At 40.8% G+C, this 21,083-nt stretch overlaps 1 protein-coding gene across 6 annotated transcripts in view; it reads left to right on the top strand.

Annotated features, from left to right (window-relative positions):
* CARMIL1 (capping protein regulator and myosin 1 linker 1) overlaps positions 1 to 20,606 on the top strand; it is a 194,021-nt gene extending 173,415 nt beyond the window's left edge. For 4 of the 6 annotated variants that reach the window (XM_014875146.2, XM_088172249.1, XM_088172257.1 and 1 more), the window contains 7 exons: positions 1,398 to 1,504; positions 3,643 to 4,075; positions 9,093 to 9,171; positions 12,006 to 12,239; positions 14,872 to 15,006; positions 16,613 to 16,759; positions 19,575 to 20,606. In XM_014875146.2, coding sequence (XP_014730632.2) covers positions 1,398 to 1,504; positions 3,643 to 4,075; positions 9,093 to 9,171; positions 12,006 to 12,239; positions 14,872 to 15,006; positions 16,613 to 16,759; positions 19,575 to 19,711 — 1,272 coding nt within the window. In that variant the 3' untranslated portion in view covers positions 19,712 to 20,606. The remainder of the gene's footprint in view (positions 1 to 1,397; positions 1,505 to 3,642; positions 4,076 to 9,092; positions 9,172 to 12,005; positions 12,240 to 14,871; positions 15,007 to 16,612; positions 16,760 to 19,574) is intronic. The other 2 variants (XM_014875147.2, XM_088172261.1) reach the window with 1 other exon arrangement.
* The last annotated feature ends 477 nt before the right edge of the window (positions 20,607 to 21,083 follow it).

Genomic DNA, 21,083 nt, shown 5'->3' with positions numbered 1-21,083 from the left:
GATAAAGGGTTTGTGACCGAGACCAGCCCAGATAAAGGCATGTGCACTCCTGCCTACTGTGAGATGTACCAGCTAAACAAGTTCTCTACAGAAGATGGCAGAGTTGGAAATCTGATAAATCATTGCGCTAATTTAGAATAGACCTGTTTTTTCTAGAAAATCTGTTGCCAGTTTGATGGGCAACAAAGCAGTCATTACCAGGTGGGCTCCTTTCAGATCAGTATTAGATTGCTACAGCAGGTATCAATAAAATATTAACTATTATCTTTGATAGCAAATATAACAGGGTTCAGGAATGGAAAGTAAAATGTTTCATGGCTCTGTCAAAGCATTGGTTCATATGAAGCCCATTTTTCTGACTTAATGAGACTCGGTTTGAAATTAATAGCAGCTTTAAAAGTAGTGAAGCATTGAAAAGAGTTTGTGTTCCACATCAGAAGAGAAGTTGGGATTACTCTTGAGTTATGGTGGCAACTAGGAGATTCCTTGATTTGAATTGTTTCAAATTACAAACCCTGTTATTTTGTGTCCTGGTCCTCAGCACTACCAAGAATACAACTGGGTTGGGTCTTGGGGAGTCCTCTATAGTCATCTAAAAGGTTTCCATGTGGCATTTAAATTAAAGCAAGTCTCTTAACTGGTAACAGAGCTTTTCCACATCAAAGCCACATATAGGAGCTGGACCACATGAGAAATCCTCCCAAGAGACTGCTTGTTTCATCTTCAGGAGTCATCAGCTAAGCTTCACACAGGGCCTTTGTGGTTGGCAGGTATTTCAAAGCCAGCCTGGTTTATATGCCTGAGGTCACCATATTCAAAATGTGGGCAGTGAAACCAAAGATGGGGAGCAGGTTTGCTGTTTTCAGACATTGAGTGTCTGAAAAGTCTGTGTTTAGTTCCTAAGTGGAACACCTGATTCTTTATTTAGTCTCTGCTTTTGGAAGTGCTAGACTGAACGAATTATAAAAGGCTCTGTTAGCCTGCTGGAGCTCTGTTTCTGAATCTCTAAGTCCAAATTCCAGAACACAGGTTTTTCTCCAAATAGGGAAACAACTGGCTGTTGAAAATACTTTCTCTTCAGGTCACCACCTGATCAGGATTTATTTTTTCTGTGTTTTTTTGCTTGTCTGACTGACCTAGTGCTCTGTTCAAGGCATTTGATTCCTGGCCTCATGCATTGCAGCATCTAATTTGTCACTGTTGTTTTGGGTTACTTTGCATTAGATGTAATTAATCAGCTGGCCTGGCTAGAGGGGGAATTCCAGTAGTGATTCTGCTGTCTGCACTGAGTTTGGTTGGCACACATCATTTTTATAATGTCTTAACTCTTAATTATTATCACTGGAGTGAACATACTTAGATTATTGTATAACAGAGAGAGTTTTTTCTTCTATCAGGTGTCTGCTGGAGTTCCACCAGAAGGGGATCAGAATGGCCTCATGGGGAGAGTGGATGAAGGTGTGGATGAATTTTTCACTAAGAAAGTGACAAAAATGGATTCAAAGTAAGTTTAAAACAATTTTTAGAAGTTATTTTTTAAAGAAGTCCATCTCGATAGCTGGGCAAGCAGCACTTTCAAGCTATGTTTGACTCCTGTTCCCAATATCCAGGGTTCCGGTTGTCAAAGTCAGAAAATACCTTAGTAGTCAAGACATTGTGAATTCAATTACCTGCCCTTAAAAGCAGCTACTTTTAAATAAATTGCTTTGCTATACCATGTGGGGGGGGGGGGGGAATTAATGACTAGTGTATATTTTTATAATTCAGTTGACTTCATTTTATCCTTCAGTGAAGCTCATTAGAGCTGAAGCAGAGGTTTGTATTGGTTGAAAGTCTCCTCGTGCTCTTTGTACACATGGGTGTTTCTCTCTAGTGAGGAGTGCTGTTGGGTACAGTGTTTTCATAGATGACAGTAGATTTATGCTGGTTTTGAAATAAGTTAAAGATGCATTTCACCAGTTTGTAGTGTTCCAGATTTAAGCAAAACATTAATCTGAAAGATGTCTCCTTTATATAAGGGTTATAGAGCTTATGCAGTTGCTTTGGAGCCAGCTGTATATTTACAGAACCATGCATGTAGATGTTCTTGAATGCATGTATGTTTGTGCATGTGCACACACAAAGTATTTCCATAACTAAATGAGAAAACTAGGAATGACCCTTTGTGTGCTGTATGTGATATCCATTAAGGAAAACAGTGAGTGTTGACAAGTAGATAGCTGTGCCAGGAAAAGCAAATGTTCTAAAGTCATTATGAATTATAGATATCTATAGTGACACGTGAAGCCATGTGTGGTATACTATGTAGAGGCATGAAATTATGGTTGCTTTGAAAAATGTCCTAAGCAGGTTAAGTGTTGGGTGCTCACCCAGTGCATGCACAGGCATGCATTCTCCTGTGCTTCCCTTGGGTGCCTGCCAGCTGCTCATTTCAGATGTCCCTGTGAACTTGCACCATCCCTGTTTACCCATCCCTGGCCATACTCTTTGCAGAGGATCTTTATTTGGGACACCACTGGCTCTCTCTCCAGTTTGGGTGTTTTTATGCTTTTATGCTCAGCTTTGCTTTTAAGTGTGAATACTCTGCTCAGAAGATGCCTCCAGAAAATCGCAGTGGCAGGTGGGTTCTGTAGGAATTGGTTTTACTTATTTGTTCTTTTGGGTGTTTTGTTTCTTTTTTGGTTGTTTTGTTTTGGTTTTTTTTTAGGATGAGCATCTGCACTATAAAAGTGGTCTCTCTATTCCTTACTGAGAGAAAGTGGCTGTGCCAGCTAGTTCCCTATTTCAAGCAGGGCCCTTAAGGAACAAGATCTCCCAAAAGCTGTGTTAAAACATGTGCCTAGATCAATTCTTCTCCTTTTACTAATGGGCATGTACAAACCACAGGCAGTGCACTCTGGAAACAGAGCAGAGTGAAATTGTATGTTGTGATGGGTTGACCCTGTGCCCACCATAGCTGCTCTATCACTCCCCTCCTGCTGGACAGAGGAGAGAAAATGTAATGAGAGTCTTTTGGGTTGAGATAAGGGCAGGGAGAGATGTCTTGCCTGTTACCATCACGGGCAAAACAGACTCAACTTGGGGGAAAATAAATTTGCTATATCACCAATCAAATCAGAGTATGATAATGAGAAATAAACTAAACCTTAAAAATACCTCTCCCCACCACTTCCTCTTTCAAGGGCTCAACTTCACTTCTGATTTTCTCTCCCCTCTCTTCCCCAGTGGCATAGGGGACAGGGAATGGTGACTGCAATCAGTTCATCACACATTCTCTGCTCTTCAGCAGGAGGCCTCTTTACACAGAAGGCACTCCTACAGACCCCCTGCTACCAAAACCTGGCCATGCAAATCCAATATATACATGCATAGACAGCTTGGTTAGAGCTGTCTCATGTTAGAAACAGCTGGATGCCCAGTGCAGATGAAACAACTGCACAAAGCTGCACAGAAATCCTCAAGATGATATGATCAATGCTAGTTGTCCTGTTTTTAATATAGAGACACCAGGTAATGATTGGGCCCAGGGCAATATGTGGGTCATATAAAAGATTAGCTGTGCCTGGAAGAAATCATTCGGTACTATTTAAAAAAGGGAAGAGGGGAGTGGAGAAAAGTTTGAAATGTCTGTATCTTTTTTAGGAGACCATCAACTAAAAGTTCAGACAGCAGCGAGCATAGTGAAGCAGGTGATGAGAAGAAGAAAAGGGACTCGAGGAAGAGTGGTTTCCTGAACTTAATCAAATCAAGAGGCTCCAAATCTGAACGGCCCCAGACTGTGTCGGTGGCAGAGGAGCCCTCCTCACCCAAGGTTGCTGCAAAAAGTCCAGCTTTAGACACAAGCAAGAAGGAGGCAAAGCCTGCAGAGCAGAACGGTGGCACAGAGCGATCTGAGGAATTAAAGACGCCAGACTCACTGGAGGAGGGGCAGACAGATGATGGGGCAAAAGCTGAGAGGGGTGACAGCAAGGGAAGCCCCCAGGGAGGCCGGAGGTACGGGGTGCAAGTGATGGGCAGTGGACTTCTGGCAGAAATGAAAGCCAAGCAGGAGAAGAGAGCAGCCTCTGCTCAAAAGGTGAAGGCAATTTGATTTCTTTTGAGTTGCTAAAAAAAAGAGCAAAACTGTGTGTTTACTGGAGAGGTGGGTTGGGACTGCAAGGGTTGGTGGCTGGGGCTTGACATATCAGTCCTGCTTTCCAACAGGGATTGTGGTGTTCCTGCAAGAGGATTGCTCTCTGCTGTGATGGTTGAGCACAAACAGCCTGGCCAAGGCTCTGTCTGCACATGTGCAGCAGGAGTTGCACCCTTAAGCCTTTCGCTCCCCGTGGGAAGGGGGTGACACCTGCCTTTGCACTTGATGTCAGGCCATCACACACACAGAAGAGGACGTGTAATTGTTTGCACCTATCACAGAATAACTTGGGGGCAACTAGTAAGCCCAGCTCGGTATCTGCACTCTATATGATGTGTAGTTTGTTTACAGTGCATACTGGAATTGCTTCAGAAAAGGTAAAACTAGGACAGGCTTCTCACTGTGTGCCCCTTGCACACCAGTACCTCAGGTATATGCAGAGTTAACTGCAGTGGTGGCTGGCTGTACTCTTCTCTTTCAGAAAATGATGTAGACAGATGGAGAGGTCTGCTGTATATTAAATTATATATTCCATGCGGAGAGGTAAATCTGGCTACTAGTCACTGTTTACAACATTTGGCATATACTTTTCTTGTTGCACTTTTTGATTTTGATGTCCTTTTGTACACACCTAATTATTTTATGGCTTTGATTTATATATTTCAGATACTAACAATGAAAGAAAATAACCTGTTAAAAAAATTTCCAATTGTCTGTCCATATTCACTATGCTCTCTGTAATTTTCTTTTCTATGAAGTGCTGATCCTGGGCAGGAACTCTGCTTCACTCTTCAAATGTACAGAGTGGAATATCCTTGTATTCCTCCAAAGCATTCTGTGCTGGCCTATTTTGCCTGATGCCCATTTGCCATTGGTCTTCCCCGTTATTATCCTCTGCTTCCTGCCAGCTGCAATTGGCATATTTCACAAGTACCAAAGAATCAGCCTTTTTTCACTTCTCTCCTCCTCTTCCATGTACAGGGCACTCAGATGTTCTCCATTTGCCATCACTGGCCCCTGTAATTTAAAAGGTGTTACCTTACAACAAAGCTCATCTTGTGCTTTGTTGTGTTTTCCTTCCTTTAACACGTACAGAATTGTCTTGCTGTGGCCAAGCAAGGTACCCAAAGTCCATTTTTACCTTTCTTCATAGTCTTACAGTGCTTGCCATGATATGTGAGCCATTCCTGCAGACACCAGAGTCTTGTCATAAGCAGATTCAAATCAATGCAGTTGTCTATGGATCATTAAAGGGATCCTCAGTGTAAAAACGAATTTTCTGAAGAATGACCAATTCCCTCCTTTCTCATTGCTATTAAGTAATGCCCATGAATAGTCTCATTGACTTCTAAAGCACCAAGTTTTCAAATAAAATGCCATATGATTTTGAATAAGAGTATTATGTAATTTATAAAATACCAAGTTATTCCAGATTATATGAATTTTTACAAGTGCATAGTTGTGTATGCTTCATGCTCTTTGGGTTCTTAACTCTTGTTATCTGCAGTGAGTCAAATCTGGAAGGACATGACTGAGGTAGAATATTAGCATGTGTCATGTTTTTATAAGTAGGGAAAGTAAAAGTCCTCCTCAATTTGTCAGCTTTCATTACATTAATTGGAAACTTTAATTTCATCCATCAAAAGGAAAAGTTGTTGCTATTACAAGGTTTTGGGGTGTTTTTTTTAACACACTTAACTTATTTACTAGCTGGAAAAGTTAGTCCTCTTATTTCACATTTAAATTACAAGAAAATAATATTATTTATCTTATATTTTGTACAATTTTATATTTATGGAATGCAAAACTCTGTCTTTATACATATGCATATATAAAAGAGTGACAATAAAACTGAACTGAAATAGGAATCTGTACACAGCAGAGTACTGAGTTATCTATCCTTAATGTTGCTCAGAGGAAACAAAATTGAAGTGCTGTTCAAAAGCATTTTTCACATACTTCATCCATCACAATATCAAATAATTTAGCTTTGCACTTTTATTCATGATACTCATGAAATCATACAGGATCCTGACACTTGAGCTGCAGAAGATAGCATCTCACTGCTACATTGTTTAGGATGGTTATGATATCAAATTCTGTAACATCTTCAAGTTTATCAGAATTTAAGTATGATAGAAAATTGTATTTTCCTGTAAGGTACAGATGGCTGCTTATATTCTGAGCTATTTTACATGAAAACAAAGCCAGAAGGAATTTACTATTTCATTCATACCCTACCACAGTCTTGTTACAGATAAAAGTCATGAGCAGGTGCAGAGTAGATGGAAAGATGGTTATGCATTTTTGTTTTCTTTTGCTTAGAATACAACGTGGGAATTGGCACTAATGGTAGAGTCAAGTATTTGCAGATCAATGTTGCCTCAGGGCGCACATAAACAGATCTTTTAGCTCCATCTAGTGTTACACACTGGATTTTTAAATACCTGGAGCAAGGAAATCATCATTCATAGACTATTTATTCCCTCTCAGTGGCACCTTACTTGGTGTTTCCCAGCCTTGCACAAATTCCTATTAGAAATACAGCCTGGGCATTATTTATCTACATGATAAATTCACCTGCATTGATCTAACTTCTCAGGGTAAATTTTTGCAGCCAGTGTTTAGTGTTGTCTGGGGACCATAAGCTGTTTGTAATGTGTGTACAGTAGGTAGCCAAACACGTTCACATACTAATTGCATTTTAAAGTACTACAGTAATAGGTGCCAGCACTGGTTTTTCTACTTGTCTTGGTACATGGTCATATTTCCCCAGTAGTCCCATAATTAGAGAGGGAGGAAGGAACTACAGTGAAATTAGTTTCATACAGTCATGCAGCTCTCCTAAGTCATTTACTGTAGCTAAGTGTTATGCATCTTTCTTCAGTATTTACATAAAAAATTAATTACTCAGTGAAAGTTCATGAGAATTTGCATTCCATGAAAAGATTATTGCAAAAACAAAAAAAAAAAAAAAGGCGTTTTTTCCAAGGTACAGAAGAAAAATCCAGCAAAAGGAGAGTGGTATTCCCTTTAAAAATATGTAGCCAAGATGGTCTTATAGAAAAACGTGTAACTTTAGGAGGTGAACAGATGAGAATTTAGCCAAAATATCAATATCAGTCAATAAATAGGAATAAAAACTGAGTTTCTGCCCAGTGGCACAAAGCCCTAATGTTTCTGCTAGCTTTGTTTTGACTTTGTTTGCTTTGGCTTTGTTTTGTCCGTGTGGACACCATAGCTGAAAGTTCTGATCCTGCAAGTCACAGCCTTTCTAGAGTTCATCTGTCCAGAAGACTTCATTTTATCCAGGTAGTTTTACAGTACAGGAAGCTTATGATTATTCTAATAGCACCCTCCTTAATGCAGTGTGTCATTTCAAGTGTTCACCTGTTGTTAGAGGAGAGCTGGGAGATAGCATCACCCTGCCAGGTCTTAAATAGGAATGGAAAGCACTCAGCATCTCCATTTTCTTTGTTGTATTGAAGAGAGACTTTGTTTTAGGAGCTGTGAAATTACATGAGCAAAGTGGAGGTATCAGTAAATCTGTAAGGCCAACTACACTGTCTTCTGCATCACTCCCCAAAATCATCCTCTCTTGAAATGCTTGGTAAAGGCACATGGCCACCATGGATATTTAGAGAGAATTTCTTTCTGCTTGTATTTGAAGTAGTATTTTCACTCTAAAAACATCAGTGTTTCTGATGTACTCCTGCTACTTGTAACCATTTTCTTCCTTCCTACGTTTCCTGCTGTCCCATTTTTAACTACATGCTATACTTAGTCTTTCAGATCATAACCCCCAAAGGGCAGTGCTCATGTTTGTGAACTGTGTGGCACATGGTGGAGATTTCTGAATGCTCTGAGAGGGGCAGTCAGAGTTGGTGTTGGAGTAGTAGCAGTGACCTGGACGCATCAGCGTGACTTATGTGTGGGAATATAACTAAGTGCAGTGGTCATCAAAACAAATCATTTGCTTTAAGTCATTTGCCACACTGTCTTGAAATAGCAATTAAAGATCAAGATTGAAGCTGCCTCCCTACAGAAGTCTGTCCCTACTTTTATAGTTTTAAAAAACCCTCACTTTTATCCCTGGTGTTATCTTCATAAGGCTTTCTTTCTTAATGTGTCCTGCACCTTTTTTGAATCGTCTCATTCGTCCTTCTGTTTAAGCTTTGGTAGCAGATAAGGAGTAAAAAGAGGCTGGTTCTTTTGCAAGTGCTGCATATCTAAGCTTCTCCTTATGAATACAAAGGTTTCAACCTCATTTAATTATGACATGACAAAAGTCTCTATAGTTTTGGAGATTTTTTTGAGACCAAGATGTTAGGAAACCTATTTTTGACAATAGAAGAGAGGCAAAATATCAGCAAATAAACCAGAAATCTCTTTTGTTTTGAGGTGCTTAGCACCCAGCAGTGATGAGTAGCTTTAAAAGCTTTTCAGTAAATAAAGTCTGTTGGTTTTTAGAGGAATCCTGTAAATATGTGAGCACTGCTACTTCTGTAGTTGCAATTTTATCTAAAATAAGAAGTTATTCTTTGGTGTAGAAGAGCACAAGATCAATTCAGCAGTCATATTCAAAATCTAGATTTTCAGAAAAAGGCTTTTATTTCAAACAAGAAGTTTTTAGATACAGAGCTATCTTTGGAGAACAGGCTATTTCCAGCTAGCACCTACAATTTCAACTCCTGTGCATTAGGAGACCTGTCACATAGGAGGCAGTGTGTCACTGCAGCTCTGGTAGGCATGTGGCAGTGTTAGGTACAAATCAGGGCAGTTTCCTTCCCACTTAGCTCTCCAAGATCTGAAACAAAGAGAGAGAGAATGCACCATTTCTTGTTATCACTGATTCCTCTGCCTCATGGCTTCCAAATTAAAGGATTTTTCTTAACAGGACCATTGAGTTTTATTAATTGCAGATATATTACTAATCTGAGAGCTTTTCTTACTCTTTCAGAAACTTGGGAATGACACAACTCCCAGAGAGTCTTTTGACACAACAATGAGCTCAGAACGACTGGATGGAAGTGGTACAGGTACAGTACAAATTTCATGGTAAAAATTTCCTAGAAAACGCAAAATGCCTGATGTCCAAAATCTCACTTCCCTCTTCAGATTGAATGTCTGCAACTGGTTAAGCAAAGTAGGAGCTTACACTGTGTGAAGAGCTTTGGAAACAAGCTCACTTTTTGTGCTATGGATGGCACTTTTCAGTAACTCAGCTCTAGGGCTGAGTTTGCGGTTCACTTTTTTACTCTTGTTGCATAGGAGAGAAAGTATTTGGTGCAGGTGCCTGAGCACACCTTTGAAAGAAGGCTGGCTTTTAATAGGATCAGCAAAGCTGAAACTCAACCCAAGAGCCAGAAGAAATGTCTGTGCATAAAGAAGTGGAAGTGCTCAGTATATCTGAGAATGGAAATATGACCAGTTTTCAAGGTTTAAGTCTGCTCATACTAACTTAAGTCGTGCTGACTTTCAGCTGACCATAGTGCTGTTAGTCTGTCAGCAGTCCTGATTCACAGTCCATTGCAGCTGGCTCTTCCCAGGATTTACCTAGTTTGATTGAAGCCAGGGCTGTCTGCAAAGCTGTGGAGGCTCCTGGACACTGCTCATGTGCACAAATCAGCTCTCCATTGTACAAAATGTACACATTGTACATTGTACATTTTACAAAATGGTGTTCAGCCTTGCAGTGCTTGCAGCACCAATTCCCTCTGCACCTCGTCTTTCCATGGCCTTGTCAAGCCACAGTCCTGGGCCCTGACATGGCAGTGCCACACTGCAGCCACCTGAGGACAAGTTGACAGACTGGTTTCCATGTATACTTTGGGGACTGGTCAGTGAAGGCTTCCAAAGGGATTCAGCTCTGGTAGTTTGTATTTACTACATGAAAGGAGTGATCTGAACTAGGAAATCCAGGTCTGAGTTCTCAGCAGTGGTGGTATCCTGCAAGCCTGACACACAGGATTGCTAAAACATACAGAAGCAAGGCAGGAAAAACAGGCTGAAATCAAAATCCAAATGCAGCCATCTTGATTGAGCATTTCAAATATCAATTTTGAAGTTTTATGTCTTTCTAAAGCTTTTTTTAACAAGTTAGCATTCAAAGCATGCTATAATCTATAAATCAGTGCTTTTAAAGCCTGCTCGTCTTTTGAGGAAGATTTTGTGGACTGCATGTGTCCCCTGATGACAATATACTGAAGTCAGAGGAGCAAGGATAGTCTGCACTTTGAGCACTGGAGTAGCTGAGGATGTCTGACCTCAACTTTTCTCTGGTCTTTGTCTCTATATACAACACATTTCACCCCCACCACACTGCGCTGTTCTTGCCCCTTCCTTTTGGCCTCCAGCTGTCAGTTGTTTCCTTACCACTCTTGCTTGAGAGCTCCCCAAGGCTCCTTTTCATTGTTGCAGCTACAGTTAGTCTTTGGCTTGGGCTAATTTATTTTAAATTACTGTGTTCTAATAATGTTAGAAGGCCTGAGGTCAGGAAGACAAGAAAGAAAGTTAATGGAAAATTGCTCAATATTGTTACAGGAGAACTATAGCTAGTGGTGCAGAAGGAGAGTAAGTTTTGGGGGTTTTATTCCTTGCTTTGTGTCTGGATGATGCCTGCTTTTTTTGTGCAGGCAGTGTCCTGCTGTTTCACTTGCAGCAAGGAAGGATTTCAGGTGTGCAGACACAAACCCTCCCTGTCACGCACTCACGCTCATCTGTATGCATCACATGGCTGTCTGCTTTGCCAGAGTTTAACTCCAGCTGGGCTGGAAAACAGCTACATAGGCTGGAAGAACATACTGGAGGTTGGCTTGCAACAAACTGTATAAACACTCCCTCTCCCTCCCACTGCCTTTGAAATGTCTGTGCTCAGCACTTCCAGGTTCAGTAGGCTTTCTGAATGGGAATAGCAGGTAGCTTGGTCAAGTTAACATCTGTGAGCACACACTTGGTTTTGCCAAGTACCAAGTCTACCAGTCTGCATTGCAGTTTGCTTGTGATTCTCTTCTGAGAACAAAGATGTGAAGACTGTTGAAAGTCCCAGGCTAACATACAAGTTCCAAGATTATAATTGAAACTGCTTGATATAAGCCTCCAACTCCTGAAAGCTGCAGAGTGGGAAAGTAGAGCAGGCTTTTTGCTTGTTAGGACAGGAACCTGGAGTCCAGCAGTCTTTCTACCAGCTTGCACAGCTAGATGGGACTGACTTACTGCTTGTAAGTCACTGCAAATTGATTTGTAAATACCTTGGTCTTTGTTTGGGATAAACAGCATGTTGGTAAACTTACTAATGTGTGGAAACTGTAAACCATGTACAGTGTTATTAGACAAAATAAAATACTATATAAAGAATACTTTGATCTGGGCTGAGTTTCAAAATCTCTTTTAGAGCTTGCTAAAAGCAACAAATAAAAATATGTAGCCTGCTGGTCACACACTTGGGATTTATTTTCTGGGCCAGGATTTCTCTGTTGATCTTGGAAATCCAACCTTTTGTCTGTAGAGGCACAGAACAGTCAAGGGCTGCTTTTTCTACTGATCCATCACTGTTTTCTCAGCAGGTAGGCTGTGCCATCTGCTCCTAGAAATATGAAGGAGAAATAAGGTCCAGGCAGCCATCATCCCAAATATATTTAAAAAGGGGACATGCAATTGCTGTCTTGGGCAATTGAATCACGAATCTTAGCACATGTCAAAATTATTGAGTTTAGATGTTTTGCTTGCAGTGATTTTGAATAACACATTAGGGATCCTCTTACACATAGCAGTGCATGTGTTAGCTTGTGGTGGTATTTTCCATACCACTATACCTGTGCATGGAGCCTTCTGTGCTGCAGCAGACTTTATTTCATGTGTCTGTTTATTTCAGTGGCTAAACAACAGCAGACCCTTCCAGATAGTCGGTTTGCATCAAATAAAGGCGACTCCATCTCAGCATCATCGGAAAAAAACTCAAAAGCTGAACCAAAGGCAGAAGCTGGTGCAAAGGCAAGAAGTTCTTCCAATACACCAACTAGTCCAAAGCCCCCACTGCAGTCAACAAAGCCCAGCCTGGCAGGACGACCCACAGTGCCACAGAAACCACGCTCTGCCTCTCGTACTGGTGAGAAGCTCTTCTGGGCAGTTGTTATCCCCAGCTCTGGGTGCTGTCTGTGTGGGCTCTGGAGGAGACACCCATTGCCACATCCTGAACAGAAATTAAATGGAGAGGGACAGGTTCTTCATTGCCTTGCTCCTGATTCACAGCCTTCTTTTCCATCTCCTTTTGCCCTAGTTCAGATAAACTTATTACAATGGTTTAATCTGTGATCCTCAACAGTAAAGCATGAGAAGCAGTAGTGGCAGTGGCAGAGCTGTTTTGAGTTAGCCTGCTTTCACAGAAGAGGTGAGCACAAAAAGCTATTTCAGCATCAAAGCCCTATTGTAGTAGCATTGACAAAAATAAATGTGTTTTCTCTAAACACCTGGCTCTATATACTAAAGTCCTTGGGGTTTTGTGGCAGGCTGCTCTTAGCCCCTCAAGCTAGTGCCTGTTATTCTTAATAACTTGCACAAACCAACTGTCTCTTACTTTTTCCTTGTTTAGCCTTTGTTTGTTACCGTATTGCTTTTGACTGAAAAATAATTGTAACTCTGCTTTTAGAACCCTGCAAGACTGCCTCCTGCCCAGATGTTATATTAAGGTTTCCAGTAGCGGGAAATGTTTCAGCAGATCTCCCATGCACTTGTCTGTCTGCTGTTCAATAGGCCAGTGTCACAACCTGCTCTTCCCAAAGTACAGCCACTGCAATTGAGAGGAATTAAAAGCCAGTTACAGACTTCCCAAGTATCTACAGGAAATATAGCTCATTAACTGCCAGGGAGTGAAAAATACAACCGTGGCCATCTGTAAGAGCTTGCAGCCCTCTTGGCTTTTCCTATAATCAATGTTGACCTTAGAATGATGTAAGGATGAGGAGTCAAAGGGATGTTATGGCCTCCTCCCTGCCCTTGATGTGAAACCTGAGCATTCCTTAGTCTCTGCACTCCAGTGGGCAGAATGTTGGTCACATACAAAATCACCTTCAGATTTTAGGTGAATTTACATTTATTTTATTGACCATTTTAGAAATGGTCATCAAAGTGAGAGATGTCGGGTAAGATGCTCATGAAAATGAATGCAACAGGAAAGCATGGATTATTTAGTGGTGCCTAATCTGTAAAACAGGCAGTCAGAAAGACCTGAGCTGTCTGTTTCTGCCAGCTCCTATTTCCTGCAGAGAGCTCACTGGATTTAACACAAGGGAGTAATTAATACTTACCCATAATAAGCCAGCTCTTTGGTTAGCAAAAGCAACACAGCTCTGTTGCAGTCTAACTTCTGTCCTAGTACTTGTAGTAACCCACTGCCTAAGGATGCCCAGGCAATGTGATGAAGAAAACCAAGCAATCATCCTTTCTGTGGTCTTGCCCTCGCTGTTGTTTCCAGTAATGTGGCCACACAAATAGTAGCTAACTTTTGCTAAGTAATCTGGGTGCAAAGGAACACACCTCAGATATCCACAAATTGTCAAAGACTGAAAGTCTATATCTAGCTGTGTTTGCCAATCACTGTGCTCCTCCTTGTGTTGATATTGAGCTTCTCCAAGCAAGTGGCCTCACAGGCATATCAAATGCATGGAGAAGATCCAAGAATTCTTGTATCTTTTAATACCAAATTGCGTTTGGGAAGCTCATTGCTTTCCTGTGCTGAAAATGAAACAGTTGACTTTGACCCTTGGTGTCTCCTTAGCAGAGATAAATTTTGGTTAATTTCTAGTATGCAACTGAATTAACTCCTTTTACAAATACCCAATACAGATGATACTCTGAGTTCCATTTGTTCTTCTGCTAATGCTAATGTATCTTCCTAGTTCCTCTGTTATGTACACGTGCTACTCTTTACTTCTTGAAAAGCAAACTTAAAAGCAGTTTAAGTAATCCACTGTGGCTGTACTTCCCTACAATCCAATTGAGGCCTGTCTAGTGTAAGACTGAAAAGGTCTTCCTATAAGGACTGTAAAGATGGTAGTCAACTTGCCTTACCTAATCTATATCCATCCCTTTAGAGAAACAAAATACCTAGATGGTTTTAAACTATGGATTTCAGTTTAAGTCTCAGATTTTCTCACAGTCCAGAAGATGGAAGTATTTTTTATTTTTAGCAAGTCTTTATGAATATCCTTGTGTTATGCTCTGGGAAGTTATTCATGGAAGCACAGAGTTCTGTAATGCTTTTTATGTAATTCATTTCCCTGGTTCACTTTTAGACCTTATAATTGTGAAACAGGACATCTAAATTGATCAGTTCATTATCTTTCAGGACAACAAAAATATAATTAGAACAAATATTTCCAAAAATCTATCCATATTTTTTTTCAACTGTTCTTTACAAATTGCTACTTATGTCTTGCAGGTAAATCACTTGGTCACATCAGATTTCTATTTGCACTACAATAGCGGCACACATGAAAAATGCTGAAATTGAGATCTTCTCTTTGGCTGCTAAAAATCTTTCACCTGAATTGAGGTCCATACAACTCGTTCTCTTGTTGTAATGTAAATTCCTGAATCCTTCCTTTTCTGACACAGGTTCTGGCTGTTTCTTGTTTGTGTCTTGTGTTGAGGTTTGGCCCATCGTAAACAGCATTGTTTCTGTGAGTTTCAGTGTAGATATAATTTTTTCCTCTCACCTTTTTGTTTGTGATACTCCACAGAGGATGCTCCAGAGTCTCCCTCTGGCCCCAGTTCCCCAAAAGTTGCCCTGCTTCCACCGGTGCTCAAGAAAGTTCCTTCTGATAAAGAAAAGGATGGTCAGAGCAGCCCCTCAGTCAGATCATTTTCTCAAGAAGGTAGGAGTATTTGTGTAACCTGGTGTCTTCTAGTGAAATTTAATGTGTCATTGTCTCCTGATTTGCTTTCACTTGGAAGGGAAGAGGGTTATGCATTTGAAGGTGCAAAAAGCAAGGAAAATGTATCTGGTCACCTATTCAGCATCTCATCCACCCATCTTCCTTTGATCAAATCAAATGAATAATGAATCCCTGAGTATAGTAATGTAACTGAACAATTAAGGGATTTGTGTGTTGTGTACATTTATGGTTGGTTTGGTCTGAACTAAGATGCTGGTTGATATTGGTCACACAGTAATGTGAATTGCAGCTCTGTGGTTCAGCACATTTCCAGGGGAGCAGCCATGACTTTGTTCCTTGCAGCCAGCCCACTGCTGTCTTTGCTTTCCTTTCTGTGGGTGTCATTGCATGTGACCAAGCTCACCTCCCTGTCCTCGGGCAGTGAGTCTCTGTGTGCCAGGGCAAGGCTGGGTACTTTTCATCTTTTATGCATAACAGTAGGCTGCTCTCTTCTCTTTCCTGATTTCCATGTGTGCACTGGATTTCTACTTTTGCTGATGCATTTTCATGCCCTGAGTTGACTCTTAGAAGAGCTAAAGCTTCCTCTGATGGCATAGGATATATGGAGAAGTAGTTGCAGGAATGTTGCTCACCATGGTGTTAGCTGGCACTAGTGATGATGTTTGAAATCTGGGGACGAGATGTCTTCCTTCCTGTGTCTCTCCTCAAGAAAGACATCTAAGGTGATTCCCATCACTTAAGCTGAGAAACAAAGGGGTGCCCTTTTACACTCTGACAGCAGATTTTCACAACATGTAATGGGGAAAAACAAGTTGAGGCAGCTATGTAATGCTGGGTTGTGAAGATTGAGAAGTTGTGCTGCCTGCAGAACCTACTGTCATCATTCAGATGATCCATATTGCCTAAAGCAACAGGAGTCGGGAACTGTGCTTTCTTACTCCTTGTTCCCTTAAACCTCTCCCGTCAAATTGGCCAAATGCAGGATTTTCTATTCAGCTGTACATGGCACTGTACATATTTTATCTATAATAGTTTAGGCTTGCCAGGTCCTTAAGGAGCTGCTGGGCTTTGTGTAAGTTGTTTGGGGAAGAGTAAATTCTGTTTATTTTATTTTTATTCCTTTTCATGTTTTCTTTTTTATTCATTACTGTCCTACTTCCTCACTCAGCCATTCCTCTGTCCTCGCTTTCTTCCTCTCTTCAGGCTAGCAAGTTCAATTTATTTCTGCAACTGGTAAATCACTGCAAATCTGTCCGAGTTAGTAACAAAACTGTATCTCCTGTGAAATAAAGCTGCAGATTAGGTGATATTTGATTGTAAAATTGCTTTATGTTGATTTTAACTGTACTTCATGGGACAATCTGAAAATGAACCACTTTTCACTGTGCAGCTGTGAGATTGGGCTGCAGTTACCCAATATATCCCAAGATATCTGGACTACATTTAAACAAGCAACTTGCATACTGATTACTGCTCTCTGAATAATCGATTAAGTGGGTTGGATAAGTCAAAGTTTTCATATTACCTTCTGTACGTGGGCCTACAGAACAGCTTAGGAGTATAAATTAATCCTTTTCCTTGCTAGAGCAAACAGGAGATTGTCAAAACAGAGATGCAGCTCTTGACTGTGCCAAACCATGTGGCAGCGTGAAAACCACTCCGGGGCAGTATTCTACCAGTGCAGAAGAGGAAGCTAATGTGCTTGGGCAGAGGATGGCACAGCCAACTTCTGGTTAGAAGTTTTCATTTTTCATCACAGTGGTGCTTGATAACTGGCACTAACAATTGTTAAGAAATGGTAGTAGCAAAGAAGCCACAGAAGGATGTGGGTTTGTCATTTGTCATTATGAGAAAGATGAAAATCTCATGGGGTTCGAATTAATATTTCTGTCCCCATGGGATTTACATGGCATGAAAAAAATCTCAGATAAAACGTGTGTGCATTTTTCCTTTGTGTCAACTCCAGTGACCAGTGCCATCTAGCACATGCTGCCCCTCTGCAGAAGAGCACTCACTACAATCTGTGACTGCTCAGTGCAGCAACAGTGGCACACTGCTTGCTGTGCTTGCACACCTGTCATTTCTAAGATCATGCACTTTAGTGTTTCAAAAAACATTTCAGCTTGAATATTGTTAGTGCCGGTTTCAGTGCGTCACTCAAAACCATTTGAGAACTGGGTAAATCGGATTATTTATTTTTACTTTGATTTTCAGTACAAAAGCAAACAAAAACACCACCTACAGAACCCAAGCCCAGCACTGTTAGTTGAAGGAGCAACTTTGACTAATAGTGAGCTCCTTCAATAGGCTATAAAAATGTTCGTTTCCTTTATGCTTTTAAAATATAAAAGCTCCTGTTCTCAAATGGTACATGTTTACATGTTTCTCTTTACCTTTTAACTGGTTAGTTTAAACAGTTGTTCAAAATTACTTTTTTTCTAAAGTATTTTAATTGTGTGTTTGAATTACACAATTCCATTTACCCATTGTTTTTCTGTTTATAAGACATCACATAACCTTTCCTCAGCCCAAAATTTATCCTTTTTGTATTGTAGAATCAAACTTAGTCCATCCAAACTGGGAATCTCCTCTCCCTATCATAGTCAAATTATTATATTTTAGTTCATTCTGAGATACCTCTCTGACAAAGTAAGTTTTGCAAGCTGAGATCCTGCCATAAACCACTGCAAGTCACCTGTGTACGGTTTCATCGAGGCAAGGGTAAGCTCTTCTGGCAGAATCTTGCTTGCACTATGCAGACTTAAATGCCTGATACATCTTTCAGTCATTTATGAGGCAGACTACTTGCTTATACTTATCAGGCCATAAACTAAAATTGCTGCTGCAGGGTGTGTTTTGGGTTTTGTTTGAAGAGTCAATGAAGGCCGGACAAAGGCCAGGTAATTATTAGGAGTTAATAATGGTGTTAAGGATGATTCAGAAAATTTCCAGGCACTATTTCTTTGAAAAGAAATTTCTACCTTTGGAAGGTAGAAATGCCTGAATATTTTTACAGGATAATCCTCTCAAATTCTATGAAATGGCTTTAAAAACCTTTGTTAAAATCCCTTTTTGTTTCCCAACTTGCAATGCCAGGATAAGAATGCAGTGAATATGTAGATGCTGGCCCTTATTTCCTCACATATTTTGGCTAACACAAATGAGAAAACACGTATTTTGGACTCAGAAGAGCTATTTGGTTGCCTTGAGATCCCTCCCTGCACTTCCCACATTCCTGGCAGTCTCTAACACAGCCTGCCACACTTAGAAATGGTCAGTGGCAGGCTGCTGCTGTGACTGGAGCTGCGTGCTGGTGACAGGGCAGGCTGTCCCTTGCAGTGGTGAGGGTACAGGTGGGTGGTACATGGGGAAGGAGAGGTGGTGCTGCACGGCCACAGCAGCTCCTGGTGCCTTGTTGAGAGAGGGATTCACAAAAGTGGTCAGGAACAAGGATCAGTGTGAACCAAAGCCGACTATCCCTAGCAGAAATGGTGGAGCAAAGAAGATCTTGTAAAGGCAAAATTTAGTTTTGTGGGAGTGAAGTGGGATGACTTGCAGCAGGGTCACATTTAAGGGCTCCTGTGTGTTTGAAATTTAACTTTAAGTGATAGAATGAGATTTGTAATGCCATCAGTCCTTGGGTAAGGTCACCCTGGTTGATCTGTATAATCATCCTGTTACCAAAGCAGTTGTAGGCCACTGATTAGATCAGGAATCTCAGTTTTTACAACTCAGGTTTTACAACCTTCTTTTCCAATTTATTTTGAAGCTTATAGGTTTGGAGAAAGCCCTGGCTTTATGGGGATTTCTGGGTGCTAGCTGAACAAAATGGGTACTGTTTGCTTTTAGATCGTAGGAAGTGGATATGGCCTCCTGCTTTCCCCATTGCCAAGCACAGCAAGGTGCAGAGCCCATGATCTCATCTGGAAGAGACTATGGTTGGGCTCAGAGCCTTGGGTGTCCTCGGTGTCAGGGGATAGGGAGGGCATTGGGACCTGGTAGTGTAGTGGGGCAGAAGTTTGGTTAACTTGGATGCTGAGGTGAATGTCCTGATCAAAGCTGCTGAATCAAAAAGGAGAGCACAGATGTGTCCTGCCTAGGGACACAAGCCTGCCTGAGATGTGCATGACTGGTCTGAGGGGTGCCCAGCAGGCACATCTGCCTGAGCATTCAGGAGTGCACTGTCTGAGATCCATCCCAGCTGGAAAAAAGAATACTGTTCTGGTTTGGAAGTGGTGTGAGGAGAAGAAAATCTCCAGGCCATTTCTAACTGTAATGTTTATCCATGTCACAGTGAAACATTCAGTGTCATGTTTCAAGTTTGCCTGCTTGACAACCAACAATGGAATAAAGCTTGCTCAAACTCTTCTCACCTTTTTGTGGCTTGAAGAATTAATGGACCTATGCTACTCCTACTAGCGCAAATTAATTAAATGGGATCAGGAGCAACTCCAATGTGCATTTATTACTTTTTTTATTGCTATTTTTTCTTCTTTCTTTCTTTCTCTTCTGCAATCATTAGTAAGTCCTATTTCTGTTTTATGCAGCTGCAAAAAGAAGTCCTGGGCAGCAGTCTCATGAGTTCCAGGAACTGAAGCAGAGGTCCTTAAGTAAAGACGGCCATCAGGGAAGCAAGTCCAGTGACTCTGGCGAAGAAGCAGATAAAGATTTTATTTTTGTTTAGCAATCAGTACAAGTGCTTTGTAGCGCAAGAGCTTTTTATAACAATCGGGGTTCAGCAATCAACAGCCCTTTTAGTCAGCTGCTCTTTCACCACAGGTACATTTCCATGCAGAAAACCTGATCTTCCAATCGTGATTTACAGTACACCTGGCATTGATTCAGTCCTGCCTCAGTGCAGGCATTTCTTTCCATGCTTTTGCCTAAAGCCAGCTATTCTTTCATGTATTCTACTTGAATATCTCTGAAGCAGCTACAAAGAGTGCCCTGCATTAGGGCATTTAGAAAGCAAAGCAAATTAACTGGACACTGTCTTACACTAATACACTGTACAGCAGGTAATGTGTTGTACTGCTGAATGTAAATGTGTCAGATCTGCACGTGACTTACCTATAAATATATTCTTGCGGTATGCAATTGCACATTGTAATTATATTAAAAGAGCACACTAATAAAATAATTTGTATAGATTATATATATTAAATGCTTGGGTATGGTTTTTACATTCTCCCATAGGGAGCTTCTTCCTGTTCTTTTACTGTACATAAAGCTCCAACGCTTACATTTGTGTACCGTCAGAAAGCACAACAGAGAAGGATTTGGAATACGTATAACCATGGTATGCTTCCACATTCGTATATTAATGTATATAGTTGATTGGAATGAGGGCAATTGACATTTTATTAATATTGATGTTTTCTGGAGGCCTTCCTCGGTTCTGTCTGCATATTAGCTTCCTTTCAATGTGTAATTCTATGAGAAACATCGTTTGACATCTGTAAAAACATTTCAGCTTTTGAGGGATGCAAATTTCACAGCTACCCACTTACATTACAGGTTGAAGGGATTTTATTCATATGTATATTTGTAACAATAAAAAAATGATTTTACAACTGAAATACTAGTCTTTGTTTTTACAGCACTGTTTGTGGTCTGATGGTCTCTGATCTTTGAATGCTGGCATTGGGTCAGGTAGGCAAAGTGTGGAGTTAAGACAAAACCTGTATACTATTTCTGCTTCTAGTAAAGTGACTGTTCTAGCTGAAAGGGACACATACACACCATAAAACTGCTGAAGGAAGATCTCTTTACTCATCTCCTCCCTTGGAATCTTCAACAAAGTAGCCTTTTGTGTGAGTCAGAAACACCTGCTATCTAAATTCTCAATTTTGGTCACACAGGACAGAATACAATTGGTTTGGTAACTCTCTCTCAAGATTTCTCTGGCCCTTTTGTGGCTTCTTGACTGGACAGAAGTGCTCAGATACCTGCTTGTCTGATGACCTTCTGTCTGATCCCTGTGCACATGCCTACTGTTGCCACTACTCCTATTACACTACAAAGGGCTGCTAAGTCAAAACAAAATATCTTAGAAG

Source organism: Sturnus vulgaris, chromosome 1, assembly GCF_052056855.1.
Source record: "Sturnus vulgaris isolate bStuVul1 chromosome 1, bStuVul1.hap1, whole genome shotgun sequence".
Taxonomy (NCBI): Eukaryota; Metazoa; Chordata; class Aves; order Passeriformes; family Sturnidae; genus Sturnus; species Sturnus vulgaris.
The sequence above is the reverse complement of the archived record's forward strand: the minus strand, read 5'-3'. Positions and strand labels throughout refer to the sequence as shown.